General features: G+C 36.2%; 1 protein-coding gene across 1 annotated transcript; it reads left to right on the top strand.

Moving 5' to 3' along the window:
• Window positions 1-13,010: 13,010 nt before the first annotated feature.
• On the top strand, window positions 13,011-13,973 carry LOC113249872 (olfactory receptor 6C74-like). Its single transcript, XM_026491316.2, has one exon. The coding sequence runs from the start codon at window positions 13,029-13,031 to the stop codon at window positions 13,971-13,973; it is 945 nt and encodes a 314-aa protein (XP_026347101.2). The 5' UTR covers window positions 13,011-13,028.
• The last annotated feature ends 4,268 nt before the right edge of the window (window positions 13,974-18,241 follow it).

Below are 18,241 nucleotides of genomic sequence, written 5' to 3'. Positions count from 1 at the left end.
TAAAACAGCTTTATTTCCTCAGCTTCATTTCTCTCACTGATAATCATCATGAAAGATGAATTCACACTTACTGGAAGAGAATTGGAATGATGTCAAAGGAGTGAAATATTTCATTGGGTCTCAAGGTGTGGTCCCTACACAGTACCAATACATCACCTGGTAACTTGTTATAAATGCAAATTTGTGGGTACCATCTACACTGTCAGAAACTCTTAGGATGGAGCCCAGTAATCTGTATTTTTACAAACCCTAGGTGACACTGATGCATGCCAAAGTTTGGGAAATATTGCAACCAGGGGTTAATAATCACCTGGCAGTTGCACAATGAGGGAGAAGAGTGTTTCAGATGAGAATTGCTTGTCAAATTGGAAGGACCTACTGAACTGGTTTTCCATCGTGCTTGGAAGAAGACTTATTGCTAGTTCCCTGGGTGGCTCAGGGGGTGTAGGAAGGGAGGCAAAGTATAAATGTTGAGTCAGATGGGCTGACAACACCAAAAGCCTTCATTCCCTCTCTGCCTGCCTGCTCCATCTTTTGGCCTGGATATTAATCTCTCCAGTTACTATAACACTTTGGCAATTATCCCCAATAGCATTTTTCTAAAAAAATTCATTCATTATTCTTTCAGCATTTTCTCCCTCAGTGGTCTTGGGAGCAGTTGACAAACACATTTTTAATGAGTAGGCGTGTTCACAAATATGGCATTATCATGCTCTCCATATATAACTTCAATAATGTACTTACACTTCTTGGCAGACTTTTTGCAATTCATGACATCATATAAATTTGGATTCAACCAAAAAATAGGTTTTGTTGATGTAATAGCTATTTCCGTATTATAAATACCCTGAAAGCTGCATTGTTATGTCTTGTGATGGAAACAGAATTTTATGCTGTGCTAGAATCTAGAAAAGAATAAAGTTTGTCCTTGTGTACAAACCATTCCTCCACATCATTGTAATCTTCAGGGGAAATCAGGAAACAGTGATCGACTAAGCAAAACCTTTATTTCAAGAAAATTGTTTCCTTTACGTCAGAGAAATTTTGAGCGAGTGGAATATATCCAGGAAAATACTGAAAGTATTCCCGGTGATTGCGTGGGAACTCCCATCTAAACATCATGAAACTAAAGAATATAAAGGCATATATAGTTATTTTTTTAAATAGACTATAGTTCACTATCAATAAAAGGACTAGTCCCTGAAAAGCAACTCAAATATTCTTCAAAACACTTCCTCAAAGTTATCAAATACTAGAGGAAATTATTTGAACATTTTAAGAGTCAGAGGACATTTTTTTGTTAATTAGCTCATAACTACATCTGGAGTCTTCCTCCCATTAGAGTTAGGAAGAATTTTGTATCAGAAATTTTTTTCAAAAAATTATACTCGCAACTCAAAGATGATTAAATGTTTTGTTTTGTAAGATTCTATTTCTAAAGAGAAAAACATTTTTATTTCAATTTTTTGAAGTACATTATTTTTTGAGAAAAAAATTGTGTATCTGTTCGTAATGTACGTTAAAATTTAGCATTTTTTTCTATTTCTTATTTTTACAGGGCATGATTTACATTTAAATGAAAAGCACAGTTCATAAGTCAAAGCTGATTACTTTGACAAAGGTATACACCCATGGACCCAGCATCTTAATTAAGATATACAGCATTTCTATGACCCCAGAAAGTTCCCTTCTCTCTTTCCCCAGTTACTGCCTTCCACCCTGAGTGAAAATCCACTCTGCTGATTTTCATTATCATATAGTAATTTTACCTGGTTTTGAACTTCTTATAAATGGAATCATACCATATGCACTCTGTGTCTAGCTTCATTTATTCTGCATATTTTTGAGATTCCTCCATGTTGTTGCATGTATCAGTAGTGGGTTCATTTTATGGTTAAGTAGTAATCCATTTCCATGATGATTTACTATTATTAGATTGTGTTCTTTATGCATTTTGGATACAAGTCCCTTATCAGATATGTGCTTTGAGGTAGGTTTTCTCGAAGTCTGTGGCTCATGTTTATTTTCTTTCTTTCTTTTTTTAATGTTTTTTTATTATATTATGTTAGTCACCATACAGTACATCCCTGGTTTCTGATGTAAAGTTAGATGATTCATTAGTTGCGTATAGCACCCAGTGCACCATGCAATACGTGCCCTCCTTACTACCCATCACCAGTCTATCCCATTCCCCCACCCCCTCCCCTCTGAAGCCCTCAGTTTGTTTCTCAGAGTCCATAGTCTCTCATGCTTCATTCCCCCTTCTGTTTATTTTCTTAAGCACTTTTTAAAATAGGCTTAGAACAACAAAGATTTATTATTTTGCAGTTCTTTGGCTTGGCAGTCTTGCTGATTTTCCTGCTAATCTTGCCTGGGATCATTCAGATAGCTACAGATATCTTATGGCTTAACTGGAACAAGAAGGCCCCCAATGACCTTACTTACATGTCTAGAAGCTGGTGCTGGCTATTGTGTATACCTCTTCCTCGAGGAGGATTCTCATCCTCTAATCAGCTAGACTGGACTTCTTCACAACATGGAGGCCTCAAGATCCTAAGAGAGTGAAAGCAGGGGCTGTGATGCCTCTACAGTCCTAGGATCTAGGATCTAAAAAACCGTAACATCACTTGTGCTGCATTCCATATTTTTACTCTTCCTGTTGTTCTTTCTTTATTCCTGTTATTCCAAGTATTCCATGTTTTCTTTAGTATCATTTCCCTTTGGCCTGATGAACTTCTTTTAACTCTCTGTCTCTCTCTCTCTCTCTTTCTGTATATATATATGTATGTGTATATATATATATATATATATATATAGTTTTACTCAAATATATATAAATAAATATAAATATATATAATATATATAATAAATATAATAAATATAATATATATTTATATATAAAATAAATATAATAATAAAATATAAATATATATATATTCTTATATTTGAAAGCAGGTTTACTGGCAATAAAATCTTTTCATTTTCCTTTATCTGAGAATGTCTTGATTTTACCTTTATTCTTGAAGGATATTTTTACTGGGCACAGAACTCTAGAAAAATTATTCTTTTCTTCCGGCACTTTAAAAATATTGCATGACCTCCTTCTGGGGTCCATAGTTTCAGTTGAGAGATCTACTGTTCTTCCTTGCACATAATGCATCATACACTCTGTTTCAAGAATATTCCTTTGTCTTTAGTTTTTTGAAGTTTATTTCTGATGTGTCTTGATATGGATTTTTGTTTGGGGTTCGCTCAGCTTCTTGAATCTGTAAATGTATAGCTTTTGCCAACTGGGGATGTTTTTAGCCACAAATCCTTCTCTTCTACTTTTGGGACTCTGCTGATAGTAATGTTAGAGGTTTTCTTTTTCCCTACAGGTCCCTGACATTCTGTTCATTTCTTTGCAGTCTATTTTCTATTGTTCATATTGAGTTATTTCTATTGTTCTGTTTTTGAGTTCACTTATTCTTTCCCCTGTGATATTAATTCTTTCCTTCAGCCTCTCTACTGAGTTTTTTATATTGGTTATTGGGTTTTTTTTTTTTCAGTTCAGTAGTCTCCATTTGATTTTTTACATTTTCTTTGCTGGTATTTTCTATGATGAATTAGAAAATCACTCTTTGTAATAAGTAAGTGATTCAGGCAAGATCATCTGGGGATCCTAAAATTAATGCATATATATTTGAGGAGACAGAGTTTGTACATAGTCTCAAAGCATTGTCCCACGAAACAGTGATTACTTACTAAATTATAAGTAACATGCATACTTACTAACACTTATTTATTAGTAAATAAAGTATTTATACATATCAGTCAATTAAAAAAAGTACTTGTTATCTTTAAAGTGGAAAAACTTGGCTCACACCATCTGAGCCATGTGATAAAAGTTGACCTCACTATTAGTGAGACAAATAAATATCATGGGTCTTTGGCACGTTACACTGAAAAGAACACAGATTCACTTCTCTAGTATTCTGGCCAAAAGTGCACATGCTGAATGAAATTAGAAAGAAATGTCCAACAAACCAAAACTGAGGGAAATTCAATGAGATAACTGACCGGTACTCTAACAATGCTAAGGTCATGAAAGATAAGGAAAGATTGAGGAATTATTCCAGATCAAAGGGAACTAAAGACACATAACAATTAAATCACAATGTGATCCTGGATTGGATCCTGGACTAGAAATGGAAGGGGGAAAGGGAAGTTCATTGTTCCTTGTTGCTTTTGTTGGTTTTGTATTGCCATAAAGAACATTGTTGGGACAACTGGAAAATCTGAATGGGGTCTATATTAGATGGTGGTATTTTATGAATATTAATGTCTTGATTTTAAGGGCTGTGCTATAATAGGGAAGTGTATGCATCAGTTAGGGTTGCCATTACAAAATACTTCCAACTGAGTGGCTTAAATAACAGAAATTTATTTTTTTTAAAGATTTTATTTATTTATTTGACAGAGAGAAAGACAGCCAGTGAGAGAGGGAGCACAAGCAGGGGGAGTGGGAGAGGAAGGAGCAGGTTCTCAGCGGAGCAGGGAGCCTGATGCGGGGCTCGTTCCCAGGACCCTGGGATCATGCCCTGAGCTGAAGGCAGGCGCTTAATGACTGAGCCACCCAGGCACCCCAGAAATTTATTTTCTCAAGTTCTGAAGCCAGAAGTCCAAGATTAAGGTGCCCGCAGGGTTGGTTTCTGATGAGATTTTTCCTGGCTTGCAGATTTCCACCTTCCTGCTGTGTCCTCAAACACCTTTCTTTTGTGTGCTTGCACACTCCTCGCATCCCTTCTTCTTCTTACAGGGATCCCACTCTTATTGGAGTAGGGTCCCACCATTATGATTCTATTTAATTTCAATCACCACCTATAAGGCTCTGCTACTAACTTCGGTAATATTGAGGGTTGGGGATTCAATATGTTGACTCTGGGGAAACACCGTTCAATCCATAACACTTTCTGTTCTTGGTTTTAGGAAATACATACTGAAGTATTTCTGAGTAATGGGACATCATGTCAAGCTATACAGGCTAGAAAAATACTGCAGAGAATATATAAGATAAATATGTTTTATTAATAAGCATATTAATAAAATGAAATCACTTGGGGAATCTGGATGAACTTGTGTTCTTGTGTTATGCTTGCAACTTTTCTGAAAGTTTTCAGTTTTTTCAAAATAAAAAAGTAAGTAAAATATGGCACATGTATTTATCTCCATCCATTAGTTCCACCAAAAGTGATCCAGGCTATTCAGATGCAAAATTAATGTAATCTTAAGCATAAAATGGCAAACCTGAAATTGGTCACAATTTGGGCAGAGATTCCAGGAGGAAGGGAACGTCATGCCTTCATATCCAGGTCATGAACTTGCAGAAGTCCAGCAAGAAACACTTCTTACCATTTTACCTCAAATAGCTGAAGAGAAATTATAAATTGAGGAAAATATATTTATTCATTTAATTCTTCCCAGAGTTACTTTTCTACTACAAATGAAATTTGGCTTTCAGAAGCTCAGTCATACCACAGATGCTATGTTCTTCTACATCTTTTCTTGCACAAATGCCCAGTGTTTCCTCACCATAGCTTTAGAAGTCTCGAATCATATATATTCTCCAACTTTATTCTAATTCATCAAAATTATCTTGATGGTTCTTGGTGCTTCTAATTTCTATAAAAATTTTAGAACCAGCTCATTAATTTCCACAAAAAATACCTGTTGTGATTTTTATTACAATTGCATCTATATTTATTGGACAGATTAGTCAAATTGTCCTTTTCATGTAATGTCCTTATCAAGTCTATCATTAGAAGTATGCTGAGACTTTCTTTATGGCTTAGCATACGATCAATTTTGATTAATGTTCCATGTGAACTGGAGAATAATATCACTCTATGGTCGCTGAGATAGATGTTTTAAAAATCTCCATTCATGATTTTGGATTTAATTTTAGCTTTGTCATCCATTGAGTCATATATTTTAAGGCAAATTTAGACTGTTATGTCTTCCTATTATTATTATATTTATTATTTATTTTTATATATAATTTATTATAATAATTTATTATAATGTAGTTTTAATTATTATAATTTATTTTATACATGTTTGTATGTATACAAATGTTTACATCTTTATCTCTTGTGACAGTTTGTCTTAATGTCTACTTTGTCAAATACACAACTACCTCACCGTTCTTTGAGTGTGTATGGCATATATTTCATTCTCATTTGTCTATCCTTTTACTTACAACCTCTCTATGTTCTTATACATCAACTATTTCTCTGAGTGAGCAGCATATAGCTTAGTGTATTTATTTATTTTTATTTAATCTGATAATCTTCTTTTAAATTGGATATTTGGCCTATTTTCATTAATTTATTACTATACATTTGGGTTAATCCTGACGGTCTCACTATCTGTTTTCTACTTATCTATTTTTTTCTCCTTTATTCTCCTTTTTCAAATTATTTGTGCACTTTCAAATAGAATTTTTATTAAATCGTAATGTACATATTTTTAAAGTTCTAAAACATAACTATATTTTTTCAATTAAACACATTCAAGAAACCAGGTAACCATTAGGTAATCACTATACTGCTTTTGAAAAATCACAGATTACTTTTGCAGTGTTTTCGATATTTTTGATCAGTAGAAGCAAATGTTATGGATCTTTTGTTTCTGGCTTTTTTCGTTCAACATTATGTTTGTGTGTTTACCAATGTTGTTTCCTGAACATGTGTTTTGTTCAGTATTTGTTTGAATATACTACCATTTCTTTATTCATCCTCTTCTTGAAGGACGTTTACATTTTTATGAGTTTGGGGCTTTTACAATTAGTGCTACAAACACATTTTAATGGATATATATGTGAATTTCTAAGATGTGTATATCTCAGAATATATATACATGTGTGTGTGTATATATATATATATATATATATATATAACATTTTTACTTTAAATCTGCTGTGTATTGGGGTTCTGGGTATCTCAGTCAGTTGAACATAGGGGGCTCTTGGTTTCAGCTCAGGTCATGATCTCAGAGTTGTGGGATCAAGCTCTGCGCTCAGCAGGGGGTCTTCTTGGAGATTCTCTCCCTCTGCCCCTCTCACAATTCACACTCATTCTCTCACTCTAAAATAAGTAAATGAATCATTAAAATTTTTTTCTTCTGTATTATATATATACACGTGTGTGTGTGTGTGTGTGTGTGTGTATTCCCACACGCATAAATATGATATCGCTGGATCATGCAGCAAATATGTAAAATATGCTAAACTTCAATAGATTTCCAAATTTTAAACTTTCAGCCTCAGTGAATAGGAGTTCAGGTAATCTCATTGACACTTGGCACTGTCTGAATTCTGCATTTAGCCTTTCTGGTTTGTGTGAAATTGTATTGTACCATGGTTTTAATTTATATTTCCCTCATCATTAAATAACCTGAACATTTTAATATAACATTGACCATTTGTATGGTCTCTTTTTGTGAAAGAACTCTGCAAATATTTTCCCCAGATTTCTTTTGTTTCATTGTCTTTTCCTTACTGATTTGTAGATTTGTCAGATTAAAAATAGCTTCTCCCAGACCGTGGCTTCCGCTTTCATTTCCTTAATGCTGTCTCCCAATAAATAGAAGTACTTAATATCATTGTTCTTTATGGTGAATTCTTTTGTCTTGGTCAAGGCATTTTTCTGCCTTCCCCTAAACACATTAAGATATTCTGCCATGTTTTCTTTTAGATGATTGTTATAGCATTTACATTTATTTATTTATTTTTATATTAATTTTTTATTCTGTTCTGTTAGTCACCATATAGTACATCCTTAGTTTCTGATGTAATGTTCCATGATTCATTATTTGCGTATAACACCCAGTCCTCATGAAATATTTGCCCTCCTTAATACCCATCACCAGTCTATCCCAATCCCCCACCTCCCTACCCTCTGAAGCCCTCAGTTTGTTTCCCAGAGTCCACAGTCTCTCATGGTTCATTCCCCCTTCTGTTTACCCCCCCTTCATTCTTCCCTTCCTTCTCCTACCGATCTTCCTATTTCTTATGTTCCATAAATGAGTGAAACCATATGATAATTGTCTTTCTCTGCTTGACTTATTTCATTCGGCATAATCTCCTCCAGTCCCATCCATGTTGCTGCAAATGTTGTGTAATCTTCTTTCTGATGGCTGAGTAATATTCCACTGTATATATGGACCACATCTTCTTAAACCAGTCATTTGTTGAAGGGCATCTCGGATCCTTCCACAATTTAGCTATTGCGGACAATGCTGCTATGAACATGGGGGTGCATATGGCCCTTCTCTTCACTACGTTTGTATCTTTGGGGTAAATACCCAGTAGTGCAATTGCTGGATCATAGGGTAGCTCAATTTTTAACATTTCGAGGGACCTCCACACTGTTTTCCAAAGTGGCTGCACCAACTTGCATTCTCACCAACAGTGTAAGAGGGATCCCCTTTCTCCACATCCTCTCCAACATTTGTTGTTTCTTGCCTTGTCAATTTTTGCCATTCTAAGTGGTGTAAGGTGGTATCTCAATGTGGTTTTGATTTGAATTTCCCTGATGGCTAATGATTTTGAACATTTTTTCATGTGTCTGTTAGCCATTTGTACGTCTTCACTGGAAGTGTCTTTTCATATCATCTACCCATTTTTTGATTTGATCATTTGTTTCTCATGTATTGAGTTTGAGAAGTTCTTTGTAGATCTTGGATACCAGTCTTTTATCTGTAGTGTCATTTGCAAATATCTTCTCCCATTCCATGGGCTGCTTCTTAGTTTTTTTGACTGTTTCCTTGGCTGTGCAGAAGCTTTTTATCTTGATGAAGTCCCACAAGTTCATTTTTTCTTTTGTTTCTCTTGCCTTTGGAGATGTGTCATGAAAAACGTTGCTGTGGCCGATGTCAAAGAGGTTGCTGCCTGTGTTCTCCTCTGTGATTTTGATGGATTCCTGTCTCACATCGAGGTCTTTCATCCATTTACATTTAGATCCATGGCTCATCTTCTGCATTTATTTTCTTTTTTTTCTCCTCTTTTAACCTATTTTTTTTTTTTTTGGTATGCTAAAGAGTAAGGGTTAAGTTGTATTTTCTCCATTTGAATACCTACTTGAAGCAGCGCCATCTACCTTTATTGAAGGACTATCACTTCCCTACTGCATTAGACTGTCATCTTTGTCATAAATCTGCTGATGTATATTTTATTCCTATGTGAAACAGAGAAACACAAATACTGTATGATCTCATTTGTATATGAAACCTAAAAAACATCTAACTCATAGAAATAGACAGTGAAATGGTGGTTGTGAGGGGCTGAGTGGTGGGGGAAATGGGGAGATGTTGGTCAAAGGGTACAGACTTTCAATTATGAAATAAGTAAGTTCTGAGCATCTAAGACAGCACTGTGACTATAGTTAACAATACTGTAATGCACATATGAAAATTGCTCTGAGTAGAACTTTAATGTTCTTCCCATAACAACAACAAAATGGTAAATATGGGAAGTAAAGGAGGTGTTAGTTAACCTTACTGTGGTAAACATTTCATAATATATGGGTGTATCAAATCATCACTTTGTACTCCTTAAACTTACACAAGGTTATATGTCAATTATGCTGCAATAAAGGTGGGAAAAGAATATTCTGCTTATAATGGGTTTTTTTTTTTTTTTGGAAATTACATCAACTCTTTCCACACCTTTTGAAAGAATACATAAGAATTGCACTGTTGCTCCCTTAAACAAAGCACCGAGATGTACCACAAGAAAGTGTTACAGCCACTATGGATCCTGTGTCACTGAGAAATAGGGCGACAGACATTAAGAGTATAGAGAAAACCATTTAGTAGAAGGCCCTAAAGTTGCATACATGAAGAATGTGGCTTGGTGGTCAAAGGGAGAGCAGCGGAAAGAGGATCCAAACACCCAGAAGGACTTCCTAAGTATCTTCCCAAAAGCCCGATGAAAGCCAGGGTATAAATCATCTCTTTTTCACCATAAAATCTATTCTGTTAACAACAGTGCTCTGGCCAAAGCACATACATCACATATAGAATATTGCAGTCTAGACTTTTCCTTCAAATCAGTACCAATATTCAGCTTGGGATTTTAGAAACCCTTGGGAAATCTTCATATAATTTCCTTGAAAAATCTTGGCAGAGAACAATGCAGACGCCTGGGAGTCAGCATCACCACAGACAATGGGAGATAAATAGAAGGGTTGCACCAGCAACTCCTATCCTCAACAGTGACCAGTTACCTGCTCCTAGGACACGAGTCATGCCTTTATTTCTGTACCTGTCTTTTCAGCATCTCATAGGGTTTGGAGGCCTGCTCTCTGTTCACTGCCTGGGTCCATTCTGCTTGTTGACTATACAGTCTGGTGGGAAAAATATCACAGAGCCTCAGACTTGCATGTAAGCAGCTCCTCATTGTTGATGCAGTAAAACAAGGATGCTTCTCCACACGGAAGTTGCGGATGTGATGGAGGAGCACAGTGAACTAAAAGGTGTCTTCAAGCAGGGGAACCCATGACGTGGAGCAGCAGAGGGACCCTTGTCTCAGTAACACCCAGGGCTAAACAATAGAAGAAGCTGTCTATTCCTGTTAAACAGTATAGGAGGTACAGCAATGTTACATGTGAGGTGGGCTATTACCCACTGGGGATTGCAGAGCCAGGACTTTCATCAGAACCCTAAGTAGTCTGGGAGTCCAGCTTTAGCCCAGATTGGAGGTAATGAAATATGGTTGTTTTATTTTTTTTATAATTTTTATTTTGTTATATTAGTCACCATATAGTACATTCCCAGTTTTTGATGCAATGTTCCATGATTCATTATTTGCATATAAAACCCAGTGCACCGTGAAATATGGTTGTTTTAATCTGTCCGATCCTTTCTAGGCTTTTAGTGGTCAAGGCTGCCACATAGCCTTGTTGTGCTATGAAACATTCTGGGCTATGGAAACAGGGCTTTGTCAGCAGAACACTGGCAGCATGAGATGCACATTCACCCCAATCTGGAACAACAGACTATGGCAGACGTGTTTCCTTCTCCTCTCCTTTCCCCTCAGCCCACAGCAAGCTCTTGATTTCTTGATAGACAATAGCTGCGTGAGGAGGAAGCCCTACCCTCCATGAGGTGACTCTGTGTGTGCCTGGCCTCAGGGAACCTGGTGGCTTGCTGGACGTATTGGGTCAACAGGAACAGGAGACGCTCCTTCAAGCTGTCCACTCAGGGGTAAGCAGTTTGGTTTCATGAGCAGCCCTTCAGAGGACCTGGCCCACGGTGGGTTAGTGAGAATGACACATCCAACACTGTGAGTCTTTAACCTAGTATTGAGGTGCTAGAGCCAAACACCATCGTGACAGAAGATGCTGATTGAAAGGACTGAAGAGAGAAGATGTTCACTGAGCTTTGATATAAGACTGAGTATATGAGAGCCAAGTGTCCAGCATATCCACCCAAGTGGGTTAATCCTATGACCTACTGTCACTCCCACCTCCATCACAACCCAGCATGAACCCTGGGTGGGGGTGGGGGTAAATCCTGGATTTCTACTTTATGTCATGTTGTTGAGCAGCCCATAATGTCTCTGGTCTCCTGTATTTCTATAACATGCTTGTCTTAAAGTAGATCCTCTCTAAGCCTGGTGTCATTCCACAGGTCAATAACTCATCAGTGACTCTAACTAAGGATAGAAACTATTAAGTAAAGCAAATATTTCACTTCAGGTTTAGTGATCATCAACAATACATTTGTTTCCCTTTTAAAATATTTTAACACCATATGTGGAATCAGTAAGGGCTCTACGATGTGGAAGCTCTAGCTCAGGAACCAGCTGTATGACCTAAGCTCTCTGGAACTCTCTAAGCCTCAGTTTCTGCTTCTGGAGAAGAAGGGGCCAGAACTTTCATCAGTTTCTGCTTCTGGAGCAGAAGGGGCCAGAACTTGCAGAGCCAGTTATTTTATTAAATAAAATTTTATTTTATTTTATTAAATAAAAATTTATTAAATATTATTATTAAATATTATTATTTTTAATATATAAATTAATATATAACATATAAGAATATATAAATTATATAATATAATATAAATATATATAAAAATATAATAAAAATAATATAAAAGTAAAACATATAAAATATATAAATTATATTTATTTTTATATATATTTATATTTATATATTTTATATATATTATATTTATATATTATATTATGTTTATAATTATATATTATACATAAATATAAATATATTATATATAAATATTTTAAATATATATTTATAAATATAATATATATAATTATATTTATAAATTATTTATATATAAAAATTATTTATAAATATATAAATTTATTAAATATTATTATTAAATAAAAATACTGATTATCAGCGACCAGCATAGTACCAAGCATAAGTCCTCAACATATGATGATGATGATAACTTGGACTACAGAATGCGTTAAAACATTAAAATGGATATTCAAAGGGAATATTTCTAACATTACTGTTATGCTTACTTATAAATTCATAGTATTATCAAATTAAATTTTGTATGATTAGAAAAATAACGTTTTCCCCTACCTACTATTGTTGCTTTATTTGAGGATTGTATTAATGACCATTACATTACAATTAGACTTTGAGGCACACATAGATTACGTTGGCATCATATGGCAAGTGAGTTACCTACTTTATCTTAATTAATTGCCACAAGAACATGAACAGGTAGATCCTATCATTTTCATTCTACACAGGGTGAAAGTGAAGTTCACAAAGGTTAACGTCCTTTTCAAAGATGACCCATTCTCAGTAGTTAGAACTCAGTATTGAACTCAGTATTGAACTAGTCTTGAACTCAGGTTCTTCTGATTCAAGAACCAAATGCGTAAACAAATCAGCTCTCAGCCTAGCCAACTTCTTGGATAGGCAAATAATCATATGCTCCTAAAAACTGTTCGTGTTCCCTGATGTCTTCATTGTAGGTTAAGACCAGCAGGGATGCTGCTGTAGAAAGACATGCCCATGGAAATGGGGAATGGGACAACTGTCCAAGAATTCACCTTGGAGGGGTTTCCTGCCAGTCAGCATCTGGGAAAGGTCCTCTTCCTGGTGCACCTGCTGGCGTACCTGGCATCCACTGTAGGCAATGCCATCATAGTCACCATCACCTGTGCTGACTCCCGGCTCCACACACCTATGTACTTTTTCCTCAGCACTTTCTCCTTCTTTGAGTGTTGCTTTACAAGTACTGTTATTCCTAAGTTGCTGATCATCTTTCTCTTAGGCAGGCAAACCATTTCCTTTCCTGCCTGTTTCATACAAGCATTTGTCACTGTATTTCTGGGAGCAGGAGGTTTCTTCCTCATAGCAGTGATGTCTCTGGATCGGTATTTGGCCATTTGCAAGCCTCTGCATTACCCAACCATCATGAATCTGAAGACTTGCTTCCTCCTGGTCACTGCCTGCTTCGCTTTAGCCTTCCCTCTCATCACTGGTCCAGTAGTGAAGGTTTCCCAGTTATCCTTCTGTGGCCGTCATGTCATCCCCCACTTTTTCTGTGACCTTGCCCCCCTGATTCATCTCTCCTGTTCTGACTCCAGGTCTGCTGAAATGTTGGCCTTTGTCGTCGCTTCGGTTATCCTTTTGACATCCCTTATCATAACCCTCATTGCATACAGCAACATAGTAGTCACAATTGTGCGACTCCCATCAGCCAAGGAGAAAAAGAAAGCTTTTTCCACCTGCTCATCTCACCTCATAGTTCTCTCTCTGATGTATGGCAGTAGCGTCTTTATATATGTGAAACCAAAGCAGACAAACAGGCTGGACTCCAGTAGGGAGGCTGCCCTTGTGACCACGGTGGTGACCCCTCTGCTCAACCCTGTCATCTACACTCTGCGGAACAAGCAGGTCCACCGGGCTCTGAGGGAGACAGTGTGCAGAATGAAAATATCAAGATAAAAAAAAATCACATGGCCTTGGAGTGGAAGACGTTGGAGTACCAGGTGTCTTCATTCTGGCCATTAATACGAGGTCTAGTGTATTTTGTCTGGCATACCTCACTTGAATATTGCACATCCCTAGAAAAATGGAAATCTGTTTTTCAAAAAATCCTTTCCTGAGTTTTTATTCTTCCCTCTGATATAAGCCATGTGCTTGAAATTTCCAAAATTTTGTAGATTTATACACTTTTTGTTTCACTTCTCTCTAGCCATAAACATGGAACAACAAAATTAATAATGATTTACCATGTATAATTACATATATAATTAAAATTATAGAAGGTTGTATATTATGTTGTGGTTAGGAAGGATAGTACCAAGTCTTGGGTCCACATTCCTTCCATACCTAGCTCAAGGAAGTAGTGGTCCTAGTACCCTTCGCCTTGGAATATATATGGTTTGCATCAGGTATGCTCTGAAATGCTGTTCTTGGCCCTTAGCTTAGCTACATGTATATGCATCAATCTCATGCCAGAGGGAAACAGAATTCTTCTAAGGCTTAGACCGTTCTCTAAGGAGAGGGAATGGCCATAGCATCCCTTGGCTGACCAGCTTCTATTTCCTAAATTATTTATGTTAGCTCCAGTCCCTCAGAGGCATAATACATACATATGATTAGTTCCTATCTTAAAGCTGTTACCACAGATTGCTTGTGTATTTCAGTGGAAGCGAGCACTTATTTCATACTTCTATAATTTCTCCCAAAGATTCAAGTTGGGGGAACCTAAGTAATTTGCTTATCTACTTCATAGTGTGATGAAAATAAACAAATTAAACATTTGTTCCTGGTTGACTAGTTTTGTTAACTGTAATGTTATCTTCTGATTGATAACCTACTTTAAAAACAACATTTCCATGAACTCAGCCTAAACTTTTGTACTTTTTGCATCTATTTTCCAGCTAGGACGTGTCTATTTTTCTTCAGAGGAAACATCTCCAAAAGATTAACACAATTTTTATTTTATTTTTAAACCAAAACCTGAAGCTGAATATCAGAATCATTTTATGAAACACATTCTACACCATGATTAGATCCCATATGACCTTCATGGTCCTATGATAAATTTGAATTTCATCTGGTTGACAATGAAGAAATATCAAACATGTCCTAAAAATTCACAGATGATAACCTTGTAATCGATCATTAGATTGTAGTAACAGGAGTTTGGAAAAGCCAAGATCTGAGTGGGAAAATGTGTACAGACACTGTACCCATTCTCTTTCCCAACAAAAGAAGGCAGGCTTAGGGAAGTGGCAGTAGGGTCGAATGCAAAGGGACCAGATTAGACTCTCAATCATTTGCCCTGGACAAGGCTGGTGCTGCCTTCAACTAACTGGTCAACTCCAAAAATACGTAAGTCTTCTTCTTCATAAAATATGAAGATTGTGGCAGATAATCTCTAAAGTCCACTTGAAAATATTCATGGACATAGCAAAAAGATGCTAAAGGAACGTGGTAATGATGTTCCAGTCTGAGAGTGGAACTCCTGAAGAGCGTATGGAGGTAGATGAGTTTCAGTAATTTAGCAATAAATCAAGGAATCATGGTCAAACTACTGAAAAGAGTGTGAGTCTTCCCCCAAGGTTTTAGCCAGGATTTGATAATTATTTATTATATTGAAAGTAACTAAATGAATTTTGTATTACCTTCAGATAGAGTATGATTGAAGAATGAGCTTGACAAATATAAAAATGAAGACCAGAAATCCAAAATGGAGTCTATAAATCCAGGAATGGTCATTTCTAGCCACATATGGTCCCCAGTAAAGGACAAATCCTAATGTGAAGATTAATGCACTAGATTGTGGTCGTATAAAACATTTTATTGAGACAAATTTCCTAAGCTAATTCTATATTTATGATACTTCCAATCATAAAAATTAAACCACTTCATTGAGGTATGATTGACATATAAAAAGCTGTGGTTATTTAATGTTTACAACGTGATGTGTTCAGAGATAAGTACACAGCCTTAAAACCATCATCACTATCAATGCCATTAACCTCTCTATCACCTCCAAGAATTTCTTCCTGGCCCCTTTGTTGTTGATTTTTTTTGCCCTTACATACTAGGTAAAAGCATTTAATTTAAGATAGATCCACTTAGCAAAATCTGAAGTAAGCAATAAAATATTGTTAATCACAGGCCCTATTTTATACAGAACTCCAGAACTTATTTATTATGTATCACTGAAACTTGATCAATACCTACCTATTCTCCCTCCCTTGGATCCTGACAACCACATTCTACACTCTGCTTCCGTGTATTTGTTTAGATTCCACATATAAGTGAGATCATGCAGGGTTTCAGGCCTATTTTACTTAGAATAGTGTCCTACAGGTATATCCATGTTGTTACAAGTGGCGGCATCTTCTTCTTTATAAAGGCTGAATGATATTGCATAATGTGCATATGCCGCACTTTATTAATCCATTCTTCTATACATGGACTTTTAGGTTATTTCCACATCATAGCGATTCTGAAAACTGCTGCAGTGAACATGGAAGTACAGATATCTCTTTGAGATCCATATGTCAATTCCTTTGGATATATACACAGAGGTGGGATTGCTGGATCAAATGGTAATTCTATTCTGAAATGTTTCAGGAAAGACTATACTGTTTACCAGAGTGGCTGCACCAAGTTATATTTTTACAGTAATGTACAAGGCTTCCTTTTTTTCTCAACATCCTTCCTAACACTTTTATCCTTTGTGGGGCTTTTTGGTAATACCCATTTAAACAAGTGTGAGATGATATCTCATGGTGATTGTACTTGTATTTTTCCCTTAGTGATGTTTGCATTTCCCTTGGTGATGTGAGCATCTTTTTCTGTACCTGTTAGCCATTTGTGTGTCCTATTTGGAACAGTGTCTGTTCAGTTTTTCTGCCCATTTTTTAAATAGTTTCTTTTTTTGGTCTCTTTATATGTTTTGGAGACTTCATAAAAAAGATGATTTTTGGAAGACACAAGAAATTTTCCATTTGGCAAAAAAAAAGAGCATTTCAAGATGGTCAACCAGCATTTGTGAAGCAGGCAACTATAAAATGATTCTTTGATATGCTTTAGTGATGGTGAAATGGAAAAGAAATAGAACAAGATGAGCTGAAGGCATAGGCAGAGTCTAAATTATCAGTGATGTCAAATACCATGTACAGGTAGAGTTCTTCAGTAGCTGAATGGAAATAGACTTTCAGGAATGAAAACAGGAAGATATTTGGGTGGCATTAACTTATCTGAGGGCAATAGGGGATTCACTCGTGTTTAAATGCTGGTAAACTAGGTCCGATTTATATTAGTAAGGTCACTATGGCTTCAATGGGGATGTGAGTGGCTTTCAGATTAACTGGAGTCTACATTTTTATTAAATGTTTTGCCACAAACACACAGTGTTCTCCAGCCTTCGATTCCTTGATACCATTTTCTTTGAAGCTCACACAACCACCACTTCTAGAGGAACAATAATAGCCCTGCTTTTCTTCTACCTTCCAGCCATCACACTATGCCTTTCATTAGTGGGATTCAATCTGGAACCCTGCTGGCAAGGGATTCTCTAAAATGTAGTTCCCGAGTGCCAGCTGCTGTGATCTAGATGGTAGGATAGAGCAGGGTGGAAACAACTGCTGCCACCTCTTCCCTCCCAACCCGTCAAAACAGAAAATGAAAAACAAAATCCAGCACAGGGTGCTCCAAGATAATACTGGATCCTTAAAACACCATTAAGTATTGAGGTAAACAATCAATAAGAGAAAAAACTTTTTATAAATTAAAAGTATACTAGCTGAAGGAAAAGAATCACCAGCATTGTTGACAAATAGGTAAATGGAGAAGTTTCAGAAAGTAAAATACAGACAGAAGAAAAGGTAGAAAAATTGTGGGGAAAGTAATTTGGTCCAGAATATCCAAATTCTGTCTATAAGGGATTTTGGCATAGAGAACAGAGGAAAAGAGAGGAATAAATTATTACATAAACAATCAAGGCAGTCTCCAAATTCCCTGTAAAACAGCTCAATAAAGTAAAAAGGCTGGTATCTAGACATGACATTATACAATTTACAAGCACCAAATATAAAGAAATCTTAAACTCTTCCCAGATGAAAAAATAAATAAACATACCACTTCTGCAAGAGACCACAGAACTCCATATATCAACTTCTGTCATAACTTTTGGTATTGGAGGAAAGTACGACGAGGCTTTTAAGCTTTGAAGCAATGATTTTCAGTGT

Source organism: Ursus arctos, unplaced genomic scaffold, assembly GCF_023065955.2.
Source record: "Ursus arctos isolate Adak ecotype North America unplaced genomic scaffold, UrsArc2.0 scaffold_71, whole genome shotgun sequence".
Taxonomy (NCBI): domain Eukaryota; kingdom Metazoa; phylum Chordata; class Mammalia; order Carnivora; family Ursidae; genus Ursus; species Ursus arctos.
This window is presented reverse-complemented; position numbering and strand designations above follow the sequence as displayed.

What these genes read in the sequence shown, in the direction of transcription:
- LOC113249872 (XM_026491316.2), top strand. Translation starts at nt 13,029, where the DNA reads ATGCCCATGGAAATGGGGAATGGGACAACTGTCCAAGAATTCACCTTG.